The sequence below is a fragment of the Triturus cristatus genome, chromosome 7 (genome assembly GCF_964204655.1).
Source record: "Triturus cristatus chromosome 7, aTriCri1.1, whole genome shotgun sequence".
In the NCBI taxonomy this organism is placed as follows: Eukaryota; Metazoa; Chordata; class Amphibia; order Caudata; family Salamandridae; genus Triturus; species Triturus cristatus.
In genome coordinates, this window is record NC_140590.1 from 1,863,551,751 (window position 1) to 1,863,572,860 (window position 21,110).

A 21,110-nucleotide genomic window follows, 5' to 3' on the forward strand; every position below is an offset into this window, starting at 1 on the left:
TAAAGTTTATTGGGATGATGGACTCCTATATTCAGAGAGTAGAGACCCCAAGCCTGGTGCATCCAGGAGGTTGGTTATACCTCTGAAGTTTAGGGGTTTCTTATTGACACTAACCCATGATATTCCCTTAGCAGGACAGCTGGACCAGAACAAGACTTGGGACAGAAATGTTCCTCACTTTCACTGGCCACACATGTCTGAAGACACAAACGAGTTTTGTTGCTCCTGTGTAACCTGCCAAGCCAGTGGCAAAGCAGGTGGCACTACAAAGGCCCCCCTGATACCACTTCCTGTGGTGTGGGTGCTCTTTGAAAGGGTAGGGATTGACATTGTTGGTCCCATGGATCCCCAAACAGCATCTGGGCACAGGTTTATACTGGTGGTAGTGGATCATGCCACCAGGTATCCAGAAGCAATTCCCCTAAGGACCACTACAGCACCTGTAGTGGCAAGAGCTCTCTTGAGTGTGTTCTCAGGAGTAGGCTTTCCTAAGGAGGTAGTATCTGACAGGGAAGCAAACTCCATGTCTAGTTACTTGACTGCTATGTGGAAGGACTGTGGAGTGAGCTACAAGTTCACCACACCCTATCACCCACAATGCAATGGTTTAGTTGAGAGATTCAACAAAACCTTAAAGGGCATGATCAAAGGACTCCCAGAGAAGCTTAGGCGGAAATGGGACCTGCTCTTGCCCTGCCTTTTATTTGCATACAGGGAGGTGCCTCAGAAGGGGGTTGGCTACAGCCCATTTGAACTTTTGTTTGGACACCCTGTCAGGGGTCCATTGTGTTTGGTGAAGGAAGAACAGGAGTTACCTCTTAAGCCCCCAAAGCAAGACATAGTGGACTATGTCCTTGGTTTCCGCTCCAGGATGGCTGAGTACATGAAAAAGGCAAATAAAAACCTTGAGGCTAGCCAGGAACTGCAAAAAGCCTGGCATGACCAAAAGCTGTACTGACTGTTTACCAGCCAGGACAGAAAGTATGGGTGCTGGAGCCTGTGGCCCCAGCAGCCCTCCAGGACAAATGGAGTGGCCCCCATACAATTATTGAACAAAAAGGGAAGGTTACCTACTTAGTAGACCTTGGAACCCCTAGGAGTCCCCATAGGGTACTTCATGTCAACAGACTAAAACCATATGTTGACAGGGCAGACATGGGCTTGCTCATGGCTACTGACGAAGGACAGGAGGAAGAGAGTGACTCACTCCCTGACATGCTTTCTCAGAACCCTGATGATGGGTCAGTTGAGGGTGTAGCCTTGGCAGGCAACCTCACTGCCCAGCAACAAACTGACTGCAGAAACCTTCTTAGCCAGTTTAGACATATGTTTTCTCTGACTCCAAGTCAGACCACCTGGTGCACTCATGAAGTGGACACTGGGGACAGTCTACCTGTGAAGAATAAGATCTACGGGCAACCTCACCATGTCAGGGACTGTATAAGGACAGAAGTCCAAAAGATGTTGGATCTGGGTGTGATTGAACCCTCAGTTAGCCCTTGGGCTAGCCCAGTAGTCCTGGTACCAAAACCTCACACCAGTGGTGGGAAAAGAGAGATGAGGTTTTGTGTAGACTACAGGGGTCACAATGCAGTCACCAGGACTGATGCCCATCCCATCCCCAGGGCAGATGAGCTGATAGATACTTTGGCCTCAGCCAAGTTTCTAAGCACATTTGACCTAACAGCTGGCTACTGGCAGATCAGACTAGCTGATGATGCAAAGCCAAAGACAGCATTTTCTACCCCTAGTGGGCACTATCAATTTGTGGTAATGCCCTTTGTAGGAAGGTGGAATCTGACTATATGGTTGCCCCCTCTTTTTTCCTGGTGTTTGCATGGTTTTTGACTAGCCTGGCCGGGATCCTGCTATCCAGGACCCCAGCCTATCTGCTTACTCCCTTAAATTATTGGTGTGCATACTAGATGCACTAGTGATTGGATACTGTGGTACCTTATGAGCCCCTAGTATATGGTACCTTAGGTACCTCGGGCATTGGTACTTCACAGGCCTACCAGGGGCTGCAGCATATGTTATGCCACCCCTGGGAAGCATTCTCAATCTGACACCACAGGCCTGCTACTGCAGCCTGTGTGAGGTAGTGTTAGCACTCCTCACTGAGGTATAGGTTCCTATATCTCACCATACACACACATATAAACCTATCAGCCACCCCTATAGTAGGGCCTATCAATCCTGAGGGCAGGGTGCTTGGTTTACTATGTGAGGGGGTGCTTCTGCATGAGCAGGACCCCTCTGCAGCTGGCAGAGTCTATTCTCTGCTGCTGTTTGTGGATGCGGTTAAACCATATACTCTTAAGTGCATTATAACCTCACGGTAAATGCTAACTTTGGAATGACTGCATCAAAACATGTCGTGTTTGGTGTCAAACAACTTGGAATCATACCCCCACACCAGTAACTGGTGTGGGAGTATGATCCCACCCTTCTAGAGGGGATGACATGTACCCACTGTACTAAACGGGAGAAATCTCCCAGAGCCCTGGCATCACAAAATGGATGCCACCAGCACAGACACTGGACTGCCCTCCTGCTGCTGACCGAAACTCGCAGTGGAGGAGGCCCAACAAAAGGTATCCTGTCACAGGGAGGTGTCACCACCTCCCAGACAGGATTTAGTTTATTGGAGCTGGGTGGGTGCACTCTTAGAGTGCTTTGAAGTCCTGCACTGGGGGAGCAGTAGGCTCCTCTGTGCATATGCCAGCTCAAACCGGTTCAGGGGCTACCTGCCCCTGCTCTGGTGCAAAACTGGACAAAGGGAAGTGGGTGTAACCGCCCACTACCCTGACCCTCCTAGAGGAGTGGTCATAGAGCTAGTCCCTCCCCTATCTTCACTATAAGATACCAAGCATTGCCATTGCAAAGCAGATAACCCTGGACGACGCTCTACAAAGAAGAATCCTGGCCCTTCGATGTTCCACTACCTTTGGAAGACAGAAGAATCACCCTTGGAGTCAAGGAGTGACTCCCCTGCTTGGCAGGCACCAGAAACTTGAATCAACGGTTGCAAACTTTCCCGCTCCCACCGGAGTTCGAGGTCCCTGCTGTCCCAGAAGTAGATTTTCTGACTTCTCGATGGCCCCTGTGAGTCCCCAGCGAAGCTGTGGTGAGTGGACCCCACAAGTGACGAGGAACAGCAATACCCAGGGACCTTGCACTATTGTCAAGTGCAAACCCTAAACAACGTTCCACAAACTTGTACATTGGACCATTTGTGGCCCAAACCTCCAGCAGGTCTTGCTCCAAAAATCAGCTGCCTATCCCATCCCAAGTGACTGTGGGCTCCTGTGAAGCATTCCCTGAGGCGGAGTCTTTGCGATCACTTGCCCGTTGGCTAGTGGGTCCCCCGAAGACTTTTTCATCAACTCAAAGGGCTCTCCTGGTTGCTCCAGGCCTGCCCTCACTTACCCTTGCTGGGTGTGTCCATCAGACCTTGCTGGTCTGCATCATCGACTATCTTCAGTCTACACGAGACTTGCAGTTGCCAAGGCTTGTTGGCTCCAATCCGGTTACCTATACCTCCATCAGCTGCAGACGTTGTGGGACACTCCGAATCCAGCTGCTGGTCATCGTCGATCTCTCCTGGACCTCGTGAGCGATGAGTCAAAACGCCCTTGCCTATGCCTTAGTTACATAGTATACCATATGCTAGGGACTGATAAGGGTACCCCAGAATCCAATCTGGAGTGTACCTAAAGTACATGAACAACCAATTTAGGGAGAAAGCAGATAGACTGGGGTCCTGATCAGCAGGATTCCTGTCAAACTAAGTCGAAAACCAGCAAAACACCAGGAAAAAAGTGGGAGTGACCATGCAGTCAGATTCCACCTTCCTACAGTGCTGTGCTGATGATGAGATGGTGCTGTGCTGATGATGAGATGGTGCTGTGCTGAGGTGGTGCTGTGCTGATGCTGAGATGGTGCTGTGCTGATGATGAGATGGTGCTGTGCTGAGGTGGTGCTGTGCTGATGCTGAGATGGTGCTGTGCTGATGTTGAGGTGGTGCTGCACTGGTGGTGGTGCACTGATGAGGTGGTGCTGTGCTGATGATGAGATGGTGCTGTGCTGAGATGGTGCTGTGCTGATGTTGAGATGGTGCTGTGCTGATGTTGAGATGGTGCTATGCTGAGGTGGTGCTGTGCTGATGCTGAGATGGTGCTGTACTGATGTTGAGGTGGTGCTGCACTGGTGGTGGTGCACTGATGAGGTGGTGCTGTGCTGATGATGAGATGGTGCTGTGCTGAGGTGGTGCTTTGCTGATGCTGAGTGCACTCAAAGTGATCTAAAGTGCTCTGATAACTATAGCTTTGCGAGTGGACTCACATTTACAGGTATTTACAAACATTGAAAAGTAAGTGGGGAAAATCTACACTTGTCTAAATAGCTATAAAATGTGTATTTGCACTTGCAAAGTCTTTCTTCACTTTTTCCAGGGAAAAAAGAAATCCATTCTCTGACACCCCTAGTAATTTTGACAGTGCTGCCGCACCTTTTCCCACATTAAAAACAATGGTTATTGCAGAGTTTGTTAGGAACAGGAGTATTCACTGGTTTGTGTACAACCCAGATAACTGGGACTGTTTTATATCAAAATATACATTTTGAGCGTAGAGACCGAAAAAACCCAATAAGAGGAGGGCCATAAAGGACATTAATCAGCCGATAAAGCCTTCCTATGTCAGTCGACCTTCCAGGAAGGCAAGCTGCAGGATCAGGTTCACCTTCCAAAAATCAAAAGACCTTTGAAATGGAGCGGGCCGTCGAGCGTAGCGACGTGTTCTGCAACGTTTAGAGGGAGGCCGTTGTTTTCTAAATAAAAAACGCTTTTCACTTCTCCTGGCCACTTCACAAAAATCAGCTTCAGTTAAAAAAACAAAAAACAAATGCAGAGATTATAATGGGTCATTAAAGTGAAGAAAATTAAAAGGTTAAGATGCCGCTGCTAATGTGGACCTCAAATAAACTAACATTTGGGATAAATTAAAGCCCTTGTGAAAGACCAGGATGGGTAGTCTAGACCCTACAGAGCAGGGTTGGATTTAGATCAAAAATAGGTCCGGGATCAAAAAAAACGACGACTATGAATAATGTTAAAAAACTGTCACCAAATCCAAACAAACATAACTTGGAAGCAGAGACCTGTGTTCAAATGTCAATATTCACAACTTCTAACTTTGCAGATTAATTCAACTCTATAATTGCTAATTATGTTGTGGAAGAGGCCTGAGGGCTCATCTATTCAAAGGTCTGAGGATCATCAATGCAAAGTATGAGGGCTCATCAATTCCAAGGCCTTAGTGCTCATCAATGCCAGGGTCTGAAGGTCATCAAGGTCTGAGGGCTCATCAATGCTAACGTCTGAGGGTTATCAATACCAAGGTCTGAGGGCACTTCCATGCCAAGGTCTGAGCACTCATCAATGCCAGGGTCTGAGGGTCATCAGTGCCAAGGTTTGAGCACTCATCAATGCCAAGGCCTGAGGGTCATCAATGCCAAGGCCTGAGGGTCATCAATGCCAAGGTCTGAGGGACATCAATGCCAAGGTCTGAGGGTTATCAATGCTAAGGACTGATGGCACATCAATGCCAAGGTCTGAGGGCTCATCATTGCCAGGGTCTGAGGGTCATCAGTGCCAAGGTTTGAGCACTCATCAATGCCAAGGCCTGAGGGTCATCAATGCCAAAGCCTGAGGGTCATCAATGCCAAGGTCCGAGGGTCATGAAGGCATGAGGGTCATCAAGGCCTGAGAGCTCATCAATGCGAAGCTCTGAGGGCACAATCATGCCAGGGTCTGAGGGTTCATCAATGCCAAGGCCTGAAAGCTCAATCATGCCAGGGTCTTAGGGCTCATCAATGCCGAGGACTGAGGGCTCATCAGTACCAAGGTCTGAGGGCTCATTAATGCCGAGGACTGAGGGCTCATCAATACCAAGGTCTGAGGGCACTTCCATGCCAAGGTCTGAGCACTCATCAATGCCAGGGTCTGAGGGTCATCAGCGCCAAGGCCTGAGGGTCATCAATGCCAAGGCCTGAGGGCTTATCAATGCCAAGGACTGAGGGTCATCAATGCCAAGGGTCTGAGGGCACATCAATGCCAAGGCCTGAGTGCATATCAATGCCAAGGCCTGAGTGCACATCAATGCCAGGACCTGAGGTCTCATCAATGCCAAGGTCTGAGGGCTCATCAGTGCCACGGCCTGAGGGCACATCAATGCAAAGCTCTGAGGGCACATAAATGCCAAGGCCTGATGGCACATCAATGCCAAGGCCTGAGGGCTCATCAATGCCAGGGTCTGAGGGTCATCAGTGCCAAGGTTTGAGCGCTAATCAATGCCCGGGTCTAAGGGCTCATCAATGCCAAGGTCTGATGGTCATCAATGCTAAGGACTGAGGGCACTTTCATGCCAAGGCCTGAGGGCACATCAATGCCAAGGCCTGAGGGCACATCAATGCCAAGGCCTGAGGGTGCATCAATCCCAAGGCCTGAGGGCACATCAGTGCCAAGGTCTGAGGGCTCATCAATGCCAAGTCCCGAGGGCTCATCAATGCCAAGGTGTGAGGGCAATTTCATGTCTAGGTCTGAGGGCACATCCATGCCATGGTCTGAGCACTCATCAATGTCAAGGCCTGAGGGTCAACAAGGCCTGAGGGCTCATCATTGCCAAGGTCTGAGGGCACTTTCATGCCAAGGTCTGAGGGCACATCCATGCCAAGGTCTGAGGGCTCATCAATGCCAGGGCCTGAGGGCACATCAATGGCAATGCCTGAGGGCACATCGATGACATGGCCTGAGGGTCATCAATGCCCAGGCCTGAGGGCTCATCAATGCCAGGGTCTGAGGGCACATCAATGCCAAGGCCTCAGGGCTCTTCAGCACCTGATATGTAGGGCACATCAGCACCTTTAAGCGGTCACATCAAGACATGGGGTGGAGGGAACATTAGCACCAAGACTGGAGTGCACATCATTACCAGTGACGGAGGGTGAACCAGTGGAAGGGTTGAAGCACTGGGCGTGGAGGGCACATCAGTGTATCGGTGTGACTGTAGGTGGGACAGGGAGTTGTCTGAGGTCACACAGTGTGTCATTAACTCTCTCCTCTCTCTGCAGTGTTGGGGTATCTGGGATGGACATTGACTTGTCCAAGGTCACACACTGTGTCAGTAACTGTCATTTCTCTCTCTGCAGTAGTGGTGTCTCTGAGACGGGAGAGTGACTTGTCTGAGGTCACACAGTGTGTCATTACCTCTCCCTCCTTTCTCTGCAGTGCTGGGTTCTCTGGGCTGGGCAGTGATAGGTCTAAGGTCATACAGTGTGCCATTAACTCTCTCTCCTCTGTCTGCAGTGCTGGTGTCTCTAGGTGGGACAGTGACTTGTCTGAGGTCACACAGTGTGTCATTACCTCTCTCTCCTCTCTCTACAGCGCTGGCGTCTCTGGGTGGGACAATTCATTGTCTGAGATCACACAGTGTGTCATTAACTCTCCTCTCACTGCAATGCTGGGGTTTCTGGGTGGGACAATGACTTGCCTGAGGTCACACAGTGTGTCATTAACTTTCCCCTCTCTCTGCAGAGCTGGGGTCTCTGGGCTGGCCAGTGACTTGTCTGAGGTCACACAGTGTGTCATTACCTCTCTCTCCCCTCTCTGCAGTGCTGGGGTCTCTGGGTGGGACAGTGACTTGTCTGAGGTCACACAGTGTGTTATTAACTCTCTCTCCTCTCTCTGCAGTGCTGGGGTCTCTGGGCTGGACAGTGATTTGTCTGAGGTCACACAGTGTGTCATTACCTCTCTCTCCCCTCTCTGCAGTGCTGGGGTCTCTGGGTGGGACAGTGACTTGTCTGAGGTCACACAGTGTGTCATTAACCCTCTCTCATCTCTCTGCAGTGCTGGGGTCTCTGGACTGGACAGTGATAGGTCTGAGGTCACACAGTGTGTTATTAACTCTCTCTCCTCTCTCGGCAGTGCTGGGGTCTGAGGGTGGACAGTGATTTGTCTGAGGTCACACAGTGTGTCATTACCTCTCTCTCCCCTCTCTGCAGTGCTGGGGTCTCTGGGTGGGACAGTGACTTGTCTGAGGTCACACAGTGTGTCATTAACCCTCTCTCTTCTCTCTGCAGTGCCGGGGTCTCTGAGGGTGGGGCAGTGACTTGTCTGAGGTCACACAGTGTGTCATTACCTCTCTCTCATCTCTCTGCAGCGCTGGGGTCTCTGGGTGGGACAGTGACTTGCCTGAGGTCACACAGTGTGTCATTACCTCTCTCTCTTCTCTCTGCAGCGCTGGTGACTCTGGATCCAGACACGGCTGGTGAAGAGCTGATCTTGTCCGAGGACGGGAGACGTGTGACATGGACAGACAGACCGCAGCCCCGGCCGGACAATCCCAAAAGAATCACTTCCTCGTTCGCTGTGCTGGGGCGGGAGGGGTTCACCTCAGGGAGGCATTACTGGGAGGTGCAGCTGCTACAGCCCGAGAGGCTGTGGGGGGTGGGAGTGGGGGTCGCAAAAGAGATGCTGAGAAAGAGGGGGGATATCGTAGTGTTCCTTGATACCTTGATGTCTGAGATGGGTGGTGGTCGTAACTGGGACCTGGACCGGATGGATGGTAATTGGTACTGGGCTTTCTCCTTCTATTCCTCCCGCTGGTCCCCCCGTCCGCGCCCCCAGAAGCTGGGGGTGTACCTGGACCATGAGGGGGGGCGGCTGTCCTTGTACGATGCAGACACCCTGGAGCATCTCTGCACCACCAAACAAAGCTTCGATCATCTCACCTTCAATGACACCTTCACTGGGGGGCTGCACCCCTTCTTCTGGATCGTTGAGGGGGCAGACCTCAACCTGGTGTAACAATAGAGCCCCCCGGCCCCCCACCAGGTCAATAACAGGGCAGAGAGAGGCAAACAAGAGCCCCCCATCCCCTTTCATACCCGCTCTGATTACCAGCATCTGTTACACCCCCCCCCCCCCCTTCCTCGGGGATCCACACCTCCTTTCATCCAGGGAGACGGGGTAGGGAAAGTCCCCGAGTGAGGGGGGAGAGGGAGGTGTCAATGATGGAGGAGGGAGGCGGGAGTTGTCCTCCAGGGAGGGGGGAGCAGGACCCGTCCTCAAGAGGGGGAGCGAGGGATGTCCCTGAGGGGGGGGGGGGGGGGAGCGGGAGATGTCCTCAAGGGAGAACGGAGCAGCTGATGTCCCTGAGGGAGGAGGGTGCAGGAGATGTCCCGAGGGAGGCGGGAGAGGGAGATGGCCCCCGGAGAGTGGAGCTGGAGATGTCCTGAGGGAGGCAGGAGATGTCCCAGAGGGAGGGGGAGTGGGGATGTCCCCGAGGAGGGAGGGATGGGGGAGCAGGAAATGTCCCAGAGGGCGGAGGCAGCGGGAGAAGTCCTGAGAGAGGAGGGAGCGGGAGATGTCCCCGAGGGGGGGGGGGGGGAGAGGGAGATGTCCCGAGGGAGAGGGAGATGTTGTCAAGGGAGGGGGCAGGAGATGTCCCAGAGGGAGGAGAGGGTGGGATATGTCCTGAGGGAGGGGGATAGTGGGAGATGTCCCGGGGGGGAAAGGAGCAGGAAATGTGAATAAGGGAGGGGTTGCAGGAGATGTGTCTGAGGGACGGGGGTAGAGGGAGATGTCCCCAAGTGAGTAGGGAGCATGAGATGTCCCCGAGGAAGGAGTTGCTGGAGATGTCCCCCAGGGAGGGTGTAGCGTGAGATGTCCTGCGGGAGGGTATGCGGGAGATATCTCGAAGGAAGGGGGAGCAGCAGATGTCCAGAGGGTGGGGTGAGCAGGAGATGTCTCCCAGGGGGGGAGCGGCATATGTCCCAAGGGAGGCAGGGGTAGGAGATGTCCCCCAGGAGGGAGGAGTGGGAGATGTCCCCGAGGAGGGAGGGAGATGTCCCCGGGGAGGGGTTTGCAGAAGATGTCCTAGTGGGAGCGGGAAATGGTTCATGTCCCAGGGGGGGGCGGGAGATGTCCCAGTAAGTGGGGGGATCAGGAGATGTCCCTGAGGGAGGTGGGAGTGGGAGATGTCCCCCATGGAGGGAGAAGAGTGAGATGTCCTCCACAAAGGGGTAGCGGGAGATGTCCCAGAGGGAGACGGGTAACAGGAGAGGTCCCCGAGGCTGAGGGAGCGGGAGATGTCCCAGAGGGAACGGGTAGTGTGAGATGTCCCGAGGGAGGGGATGCGGGAGTTGTCCCTGAAGGAGGGGATGCGGGAGATGTCCCGAGGAAGGCGTGAGCGGGAGATGTACTTGAGGGAGGAAGCGCAGGAGATGACCCCCAGGTAGGAGGGAGTAGTATACCACCAGCAGGAGGCAACACTCCCTACCCCCCCCCCCCACAATAGCATGCATGTTCTACGCATAAATAAAACACACCACACAAATTTTGTTTGGGTAAAGTTGCTGCAGGTTTATTACATACACCGTTATGTAATATGGTGGGTTATCTTACGGGCAATCCAAGGGCAGGCAACCATCTGGGCCGCCTGCCTGCCTGATGAGCCAAGCAGCACTGGGGCGAACCCCATCTGTGCTGCCCCTTCAGCGATCCTCTTCCCGATCACGGTCCCTTATTACACACGCCCCTTTCAGGGCAGAGCGTAGCAAAGCAAACCTCTGGTTGTTCAGGCCCACAACCGCCCGAAGGACTAACGGGGCGCCGACACGGTTTTCCAGAAACCTCCCATGAGGCTCCTGGGCTCTGGCACCCCCTATGGTGTCGCGCAGAGGTACCCTTCGGTACCCATTTGCTTCCAGATCGCCCTGTAACTCCGTCACAGCTCTGGAGGCGGCCACCGTCGCCGCCAGAGCCCCCCACCAAAATAGCTATAGTCTTGCCCGCTAACTCTCCTGTCTAGAGCCTCCTGCAAATCTAGATGAAAGAAAAGATCCCTACTGGTTATCGATGCCCCATCTATATCCCAATAGCCCTAGACGTAAGCTTGGATCAGCTAGTGTCTGATGAAACAAAAACGCCCTTTATGCCTATGAAGTTGTGCCAAGCACTATTCCCCTTACGCCGCAAAGTTCCACTGCGTCACATGACTCAGCCCCGTCCCACTCAGGGCGGGACAGTTTCAGACACCCTGGCACACGATGCCCAACCTATTTGCTGATCACACTGGCAGCTGCCCATCTAGTACCGTGTGTGACTGGACACATGTGTTTCCCATCCCTGGGACAGCAGCTCACATGTTAGAATACCGTTCCATACCCCCGCTTGCCAGCTTAGGCTATACGGGCGAGGGGGATTATGCTTAACCCTGGCACGGTCCCTTTACATGCTAAATCCATGCGCACAGGGATGTCCATAACAGGCGTATGAGACAATGACCACGGCTGCCCTCCCTCACTTGCCCTGCATCCCTTATTCCTTATGGGAATTTCGGACACTCAGCTCCCTCTGGTGAAGCCCCCTAGGCATACCTGCTCAGAGAATCTGTCCGATTCGATACAGGGCGCACTGTCTGAAATCCAGTGCCTAACACTTGATGTGGGAGATGCCACACACTGCCTAGGTCATGGGAACCTTAAGGAGCACACCATTTTACCCCGGGTGTACCACTAAATGGGCCTGGCTCCACCCAGCTGTAACGCTCCTCTTGGGCTGTGTAAATGCGGCCCAGGATGACCCTTAAACAATCCGCGTGGTGTGCTGCCACAAACCGTATTGGTAATAAGAACCTTAAGAAGCACACAATTACCACCTGGGCGTACCCCTCAATGAGACCGGCTCCACACAGCTGTAGACCAGAGGGACACAATATTCAACCAATTTACTGGATTCTGCCACTTGGTACCCTACTGGTTGCAGCTCTGTGTTTATGTGAAGCGCGCGTGCCCCCGAGGCATGAAGTCGCTGATAACCGGGTATGTTACCCACTCGCTGATGTACCGCTAACGGCCCTTATTTGGTCTGAAGGAAAGCTGGATGATTCCCAAGGACTGTGGACTTAATACTCCAACCCAGTATGACCCCACAACTTGGGACAGGCCGCAAAGTAATCACGGCCATCAAGGTACATCTACCCCAGCAATGACTATCAACATATTTGGGACACCGGTCGCAGAAGATGCCCCTTCTAGTCTCAGGTTCTAGCCCATAGAAGGATAACCAGGGAGCGGACAAGTCTGTGGGAACCAGGGGGGACAACTGTGCAAAAACCTGCCCTTTCCTGAATCTTGGGACTCCAAAAGTCTATGATACCCTGTCGCCCTATGGCACTAACGCAGTGTTAACCAAACTTTACTGCGCCACAGCACACTTGTTAGCTGACAACTACCACCACCCGCCTGCTGCCAAACTCGCAAAGGTGTCGGAATCCCAGGTTCCCAGTTTCCTGCTAGCTGCAGTACACTCTCTGTGGATCCTCTGGGAGATACCGCAAACCGCATTGGTCATGAGAACCTTAAGAAGCGCCCAATTTTCACCTGGGCGAACCTCTAAATGATACTGGCTTCACACAGCTTTAAGGCCAGAGACACACATCTTAAACCTATTTACTGGTTTTTGCCACTTGGCACCCTTCTGGTTGCTGCTCTGTGTTTGTGCAGCGCGCGTGCCCCCGGGGCATGATGTCGCTGAACAGCCGGTGTCTGTTACCCACTCGCTGATACTTATCTATCGCTCACTGCCCTTACTTGGATAAAAGGAATGCTGGATGCTTCCCAAGGACTCTAGACTTAATGCTCCCACCTGGTTTTTACCCCCAAACTTAGGGAAAACCCAAGTAGTAATCAGGCCCTTCATGGTACATCTACCGCAGCGTTGACTATCAACGTATTTGGGACACCGGTCGCAGAAGATGCCCCTTCAAGTCTCAGGTTCTAGCCCATTGAAGGATAACCAGAGAGCGGACAAGTCTGTGGGAACCAGAGGGGAAGATCTTGTGCGAATACCTGCCCTTTCCTGAATATTGGGAATGCAAAATGGTCTATAATACCCTGCCGCCGTTTGGCTCTAACGCAGTGTTTCCCAAACTTTTTGGCACCGCAGCACACTTGTTCGATGACAACTACCACCACCACCCGCATGCTGCCCTGGCTAAAGCGCGGGTGAAAATGTCTTAACTGAAGCAACCTGAAACCTGCCCTTGGTTGCAGAGGAATGCCCACCCAGTGTACATGGTACCTGTTTCTATATGGTGCCAGCAGATGTTCCTCATAAAGGCCCTCAAACCAAATTGCCCCATGCAGTCTCAACATTTCGCAGCGCCTCTATTTGCGTAATTCCCAGGGTAAGTGTAAAATTGTCCTTTCCCACCATTGGGCTGGTAACCAGTGGCAAAGGCAGACAGAACCTGGGCATAAGATCAGTTTCTAGAGTAAAACAATAATTCTCCTGCACCATTATCACAGGCAGTGAGTGTGCCCCGTGAGACACCCCCCAGTTCTGTGTGACACAACCCTAACGCACCGTGTGCCAGTTTGTGCATATCATTCTAGGGTGACTAAGCCCTAATGTCACTTTGTCACCGTTTGGTAGTTGCATGAGGTAATGAAGCAACAACTGTGGCTACCTTGTAAATACCTACAAGGGCCTTTCCAAATACGCAGACATATCTTTGCATCTACCCTTCCCTCAGTGGATGGGGCCTCATTCATTCATGAATGCAAGTGAAATTTTGAGAGGACTAACAGCACAGTCCAATCAGTTCAAATTCCACACTGGTCCTGTCCCTGTCCGAGAGTGCTGAATGCATTGTGCACATATTGTCTGTTCGTTGGGCCCCTTTTAATGTAAATAACATTGATATAAATGGTGACTTGCAGCCTCTGACAGAACTGTAGTTGGTATGAGAAAACCGCTCCCAAACCATAGCAATGCATCTTCTGCACGTGCCCCAGGTTCAGAGCAGCACGGATGCGCTGTGCCGTGCTCTCTCTCAACTCCCCACTGCTGCAGGAGTGGAACCTGATACCGTACGAAAAATCACACCTGTCTCGACATGAGGGGAATACTAGTTAGCGAAGTGGTCCGCGGACCTTCCTACCCTTCATTTGGAGGTCAGACCATGTCATACCAGCTGTGGCATCGTGCATGTAACTCGACCCAGGGGTATTAGAGTGCTTCGCCGGGGCAAAAGAATTGCGGTCTGTCTACGGGATCGCTGTTCCCAGTGACCCCCCAGCTATCTATCCTTGCAACCTCGATCGTTCACGTGGACCTGGTGCACGTACCCGCACCACTCTACGACGTACCTCTGCCACGCGCCTGCCATACAAAGTGACTTTAATACCAGAAATGTCGAAAATTCTGTCAGTCTTCTGTCTTTACCTATTTTCCTTGCAAGCTGCAATTGCCTTTGGTTACTGGGAAGACGCACAGACGCTAAGCCTGCTCAACACCAATTCAGGTCATTGTGCGCTATAGCTGTTAACAGATGTCAGTCACAGATTCAAACCTGCAAGGAATCGAACTTTTGACCTGCCAAAACACCTCAGGTCCCCCTAAGAGCGTTCAGCCCACTGAGCCATTGTTGGTTTCATAAAACATAACTGCCCGGGCCTTTCTGCCGCAGCGCACCTCATCATTTTTCGGCCATTGGGCGCACCCGGCACCTCACCCTATTTCAACCATAAAGCGCCCCCGGCACCACCCCAGTTTAAGGCCATCCCGCCATAAACGGGTTGCTAGTTGCTACCATCAGAAGAAGGAGCGAAAGGGTGGTTTGTGTGGATTGAAAATGCCCTGGGGGGTGGGGGGCATTCAGCATTTACAGTATTGCTAAATGCAAGCAGCTGCCTGCAGTGGTGGGACACACAGCATGCAGGGGGGGAGATGAAAAGGGGGAGGGTGGTTTAGAGGCCTCGGAGCAGCAAAGTACGGGCTAAAAGAGAGGGTGACTACAGGAAGAGGGGAGGAGCTTGACGTCGACTTGTGCTGTCTGTTCATATGAGAAAACACATAACACATTTCTGAAACTAACACTGTCCTATGGCGACTACGAATAATGTTAAAAAACTGTCACCAAGTACAAAAAAAATAACTTTCCGAATGCCGGAGCTACCGAAGAGCTCGTAGTTCTGCTGATAGGTGTTTTCTTTCCAGCAGGGTCTCTCTTTGTCCATTACATCCACGGCGTTCTGGCCAAAAGTTTAAAAAGTGCGCCACAATTACGAAACGCCCTGAAGCAAAATGACCTAAGTAACAGGGCCAAACACACCCAAAGGAGAGACAAATGGTACCAATTCACCGCACAAAACAAATGCAGTTGGAAAAGCACCGGAAGGAACCAATTAAAAGTGGTGTGTGTGACCATACCCCACAGACAGTATACAGCATGCCTCGCATGCGTGCTGACTCTAGGCTCGACCTAAAAATAAAAGAAATCAAACTGCTGGAAACCAGCAAAAACCAAAGCACATAAATGTAACACAAGGTATGAAAAATGCAACATATTTTACCTGTTAAAAACATATCATCAGCTTTCAAAAACCATCTGTCCACAACTGCATTTCCAACTTATAGTGTTTTGAAAGTCTTGGTTTGCAGTTTGCACAGATATATGTGACAGCATTTGCAAGTTAGTGATGTTTGCAGAAGAGCGCCAGGACACCTACGGGTAGCAGAGTGCTCAATAAATGCTATAACATAACATAACAAGAAACACCTTGATTATGGCACCGTGAGCTTGAGGATCATACGGCGCTATGAACTTGGAAGCATTTTGACACGACACTGTCCAGTTTGTCAAAAAGAATCTGTCTGTTCTCTAATTTGCAGTTTTTGCTTCTGGCAAAGGAGTCTCACCTACCTAACCTGTACTCTATGTCCTTACACTATAGAAGGAAGTGCCTTTAACTATGGGACTAAGAGCTTCCACCATAGTGAGTTCACCAACTGCAATAGAAAGAATGCTGTATGCGGCATCGTGTGTCCATGAGATGTGGCATACATGGGAAAGACAACCCAAGCAGGTAAGAAACGAACCACCCAGCACAGGTCGAGAATTAGATGTCGGATACAGAATGCTCCTATGGTCGATCATTGCGTTCAGAAAGAACACGGTCCGAATGACATCAAATGGACAATTCTTAAACATGTTAAAGGAGGAGACGCTGAGAGGCTGCTAGCTAGATTTGAAGCCAAACTTATAGTGAAGCTTGGGACAACGGATCATGGCCTTAACGAAATGACTGAAATTCTGCACTGCGTTTAATCCATCGGATGTCTGGAGAACAAATAAACCATGTACTACAAGAAGAACGTCAAACCGGTGCTTCTACGCTCTTAAATACAACAAGTATAACAACACACAGCCAAGCTGGGATGCACGGGCCATAGGTGACAGAGGAGATGACATAAATCAGCAACACAAAAATCCAAGCATTGCTTGAGGTAACCAGGCGAACATATGTCATTCCATTCCCCTCAAGAAACTGTATGCATAAGCCATCACCAGCACATGTTCACCACTGAAGCTTCCCGCGTGTATTGAAAGCTTTCTATGGCAAAGCACACTGTCATAATAATGCCAATGTCTCAGACAGGGCGGGCGATTATATGAAGCCACTGAATAACACTCACTCTCCCCTTGCCCAATTCAACTCCTCGCTGCATGTAATTGACACTCACGAGCATATCCGTCACCCCCGTGCACTTCCAGCTATTCAAAGTCAATGGCGAGACTCAAATTACACCCAGACCTGACACGTCCTTCCTCTCCTCTCTTCTCAACTTTTAGGAAACACCCAAAGTCACCAAAAAAGAAGAGATATTTACCGCTTGACTAAGACGTCTAACACGTCCAGGACCAAGTGCACACTTTTGGAAAATCGGCTGACTCATTTCATGTATGGTTAATCCTATTAATAATTTTTTCAGGAAATATGTGACGCCTTGACGTCACTTTTACCATTTATAACTCACTATCTTTTGAATTCATTTCCCTCTTTTCTCCCCTACACACAAACACCCAGGCCTGAGGAAGACCTTCTGAAAATCCTCTCGGTCCCCCGCATGAAGGTCGAAACGCGTCAGCACCCCCCTCACAGAGGCCAAGGGATCCCTCTCTCTTTCTTATTAAAGAATTGAAAATACCTAAATGATAGGCATATAGGCTGGATACATACAGGTTACGCCTTACAGATTTTTCATAGGCCTTCCCTGACCTCTTCACTTTATACCTTTTAATAAGTCTGTATAGAGGTCTTAATTAATTCAGAGACCCCATACCTTATGATTGCAGTAGGACTGTACAACAGATCATAAATAAGATGACAAAAGTTTATGTTTTATATGCTTTGCTTCTGTAAACATTGTATATAGATTCATTTTATACACTGTTTTGTGTTGTGTTTAAAGAACATCCTTTGTTTGGACTGTATAATTTTGACAACATTCAAAATAACGAAAAAATGACAGGTATAAACAATGATTGTGTCAACTGCACATTTTGAGTTTTGGTGTCTATAAAGAAATTGGATCAGGGTAGGGGTACTGTTAAGTAAATGTATAAAATGAAATAATTGAAGCACATTTTTTCCTGCAGATAAAGAAAGTATTCTGTAGTTGTAAACAGTTGGTATAATTCATGGTATAGGAGGCACCTGTTTCTCGCTCACCTACCTAAACTTTCATGCTTAGAATGAGGGGTTACAAGCGAAGACAAAGATGTCACACCTGATTTCAGCCAATCAATCACAACTTTACTCAAATCAAATCAAAATACGCTTTATTCGATTTAAAAACAATTAAATCATAAAAGCACATCATAAAAACAAAGCCTTAAAAACATGATGTATCAATCCATGTAAGAACATTAAACATACAATACAGATTTCTTTAAACATCCCTAACGTGAATAAAATCGAGAATCAGTTACGCTGGACGCTGATTACATCGAGTTTCTAGATTTAACTTTACTCAGTTAAGAAAAATTTTCATCCATTTTCCCAATTCTCCAGATTTTGTTTATTTTCACCGCTCTAATGCCACCTGTGTATGTGAGTCGGCTGAATGTATAGCTGCCTGTATACGACCTCAGCCTTCCTCCTACTACATTCTCTGGATTCATTTTGTCCAGCTGTGCAATGCTGCTCCAAATGGACTTACAAATCACTTTCACTTTTAGTCATTATGCATCTGTGCATTATGTGTACTTTCCACACTTACAGTTGTGTGCCTGCTACCCTCCTCCCTCTAGGACATCTCCCGCTACCCCTTTGTGGAGGACATCTCACACTTCTCCCTCCATGGGGGACATCTCCCACTCCCCCATCCCTCAGGCATATCTCCTGATCCCCCCTCTTACTGAGACATCTCCCACCCCCCCCGGGCTTGTCTCATGGGCCCAGTTGATATTGTGAGTGGGTGGGCTTTTCAGGTGGACCCAGTTTATATTGTGAGCGGGTGGGCTTGTCAGATGGACCCAGTTTATATTGTGAGTGGGTGGGCTTGTCTGATGGACCCAGTTTATATTGTGAGTGGGTGGGCTTGTCTGATGGACCCAGTTTATATTGTGAGTGGGTGGGCTTGTCTGATGGACCCAGTTTATATTGTGAGCAGGTGGACTTGTCTGATGGACCCAGTTTATATTGTGAGCGATGGGCTTGTCTGATGGACCCAATTTATATTATGAGCGGGTGGGCTTGTCTGATAGACCTAGTTTATATTGTGAGTGGGTGGGCTTGTCAGATGGACCCAGTTTATATTGTGAGTGGGTGGGCTTGTCAGATAGACCCAGTTTATATTGAGAGTGGGTGGGCTTGTCAGATGGAACCAGTTTATATTGTGAGTGGGTGGGCTTGTCAGATAGACCCAGTTTATATTGAGAGTGGGTGGGCTTGTCAGATGGAACCAGTTTATATTGTGAGTGGGTGGGCTTGTCAGGTGGACCCAGTTTATATTGTGAGTGGGTGGGCTTGTCAGGTGGACTCAGTTTATATTGTGAGTGGGTGGACTTGTCAGATGGACCCAGTTTATATTGTGAGTGTGTGGAAATATGGATTTTTATGATCAGTTATGTCCCCTATCTTGGACCCCAACGGTTTCATGTATAAATCATAAGTACATGTATGTTTCCTCCAGTTCCAGTTATGAAGACGCAAACACATGTGCGTCCACCGTCAACATGTCCTCTTTCAGATCCGCCATGAATGGGACGGATATTCTATTTCTAAGTATGAAAGGCCACCGGCTTTATATGGTTCATTTATCCTATTTTACAGTCCAGGCGAGTAGGCCCTGATTCTGCCTTCTGCCTCTGAAAGCTCCAGTCTGAGCTCGCATCTGTATCCATGAACTTTGTCCTACTCCCTGTGCGGCTAACGGTGCCTGACTCGGCCTGTCTGACTGCCTGCCAAAAACTGTATTTCACCTTCAAGATTATCTGCTCTGCCCCGCTCCTCATCCAATGCATTCCTGTCTAGTAGTTTAAGTAAACATTCTTTCAGCTACCGAGCAAAAGGCCCGGCTTCTCTGTCTTTATGCAAGTAATTCATAGCCCTGTTACTATGGAAGATTTCTGCCCTCGCATCTAGTGTAGACACTTAGACGCTTGTACACGCACTAACAGTCAGTATAGTCAGTATAGAATAAGATTCTATCCTAAGAGACCTTTCTTTTTGGATAACACAGTTCTTTAAACATAGGATGTTAGATATGATTTGGGATTAGGTTGACATAACCCCAGACTTCTGTCTCCACATGTAGAGCTAAATGTCAAGTCCCCTTCACCCCCTAGTTGCACGTCAATCACACGTCATGCTGCTGCGCGCGCATCTCTGCCAAGTATTTCTGCTGACGTTGCGAAATTCTTCCGTAGAACCACCCATTTATGACATCGTATCCAATGACGTTCTTTAAGTTACGCCCAGTTACACCCATTCTTGTTACGCATGTATGTTCTTATCTTTGTAATTAACTGTTACGCCTCCTGCATCTGTTTCACTATAACGCCTATTGTATAAAAATGATTACTTGTCAATAAAGTTTGTTCTTCACTTCCTGAACCTTCGTGGTGATGGAACATGGAGTCCATCGATTCGAATTGATTTTGGAATAAAGCCCGTTCCGAACCTCTAATACCACGGATTCTGCCTCTTATTTTACTGAGCTATTATTATAGATTTTCCGCATCAAATTAAGTCCCGGTAATTAAATTATTTACCACATGTGGGTGGGCTTGTCTGATGGACCCAGTTTATATTGTGTGTGGGTGGGCTTGTCAGATGGACTCAGTTCATATTATGAGTGGGTGGGCTTGTCAGATGGACCCAGTTTATATTGTGAGTGGGTGGGCTTGTCAGATGGACTCAGTTCATATTGTGAGTGGGTATGCTTGTCAGATGGACCTAGTTTATATTGTGAGTGGGTGGCTTGTCAGATGCACTCAGTTTATATACCCGGCGGAGGGGTGGCCATTATTTATAGATCTATCTGGTCCATCTCCTCCTTCCCCTACCCTCAAATAGAGTGCATCGAAGCACTACCTTTTTGTATTAAATTTGCTGCTAATTTCACTTACTCAGGCCTATTAGTCTACCGTCCCCCCAAATCCAAAACCTCTTATCTTCCGGCCCTTCTTGACTATGCCCTACAAGCCTCCTCCCGATATGCCAACTTCACCCTTTTAGGGGACTTCAATCTGCACGTCGATAACAGCAATGAACCCACCATCGCCAATTTTTTGTCCACCTTATCCGATGGTGGGCTAAACCAAATTATTTGTGGTCCTACGCATAAGGCAGGACATACTTTGGACCTGATCTGTACTAATCTTACAGACACCGTTTTAAGTAATCCCTCCCCCGTAATTTGGTCGGATCATTTTGTGATCCCTTTTTCCATCTCCTTTTGCCTTCTGGACCGCTCCAGACCCCTGTCCAGCTCTGTGGGTCGGAATTGGAGGGTGATTTCTCCCGAGAGTCTAGCCCCTCATCTTTCATCATTCGTCCCAGAGGAGACTAAAGACTTGGACTCTCGATTGGCTAACTTTAACCATTGGATCATCTCAGCTATGGATCTCCTAGCCCCTATTAGACCCATTAAATCCTCCCGTGCTACTCCCTCTGCACCGTGGTATTCGGATGATCTTCGTATTTGTAAAGCGACCTGCAAACGGCTCGAGAGAAGTTGGAGACGGGCTTACTCT

General features: G+C 49.6%; 1 protein-coding gene across 1 annotated transcript in view; it reads left to right on the top strand.

The window, feature by feature from the left end:
- LOC146813517 (zinc-binding protein A33-like) overlaps nucleotides 1-8,866 on the top strand; it is a 190,950-nt gene extending 182,084 nt beyond the window's left edge. The window contains exon 5 of the mRNA XM_085615437.1: nucleotides 8,298-8,866. Coding sequence (XP_085471563.1) covers nucleotides 8,298-8,866 — 569 coding nt within the window. The remainder of the gene's footprint in view (nucleotides 1-8,297) is intronic.
- Nucleotides 8,867-21,110: the final 12,244 nt, after the last annotated feature.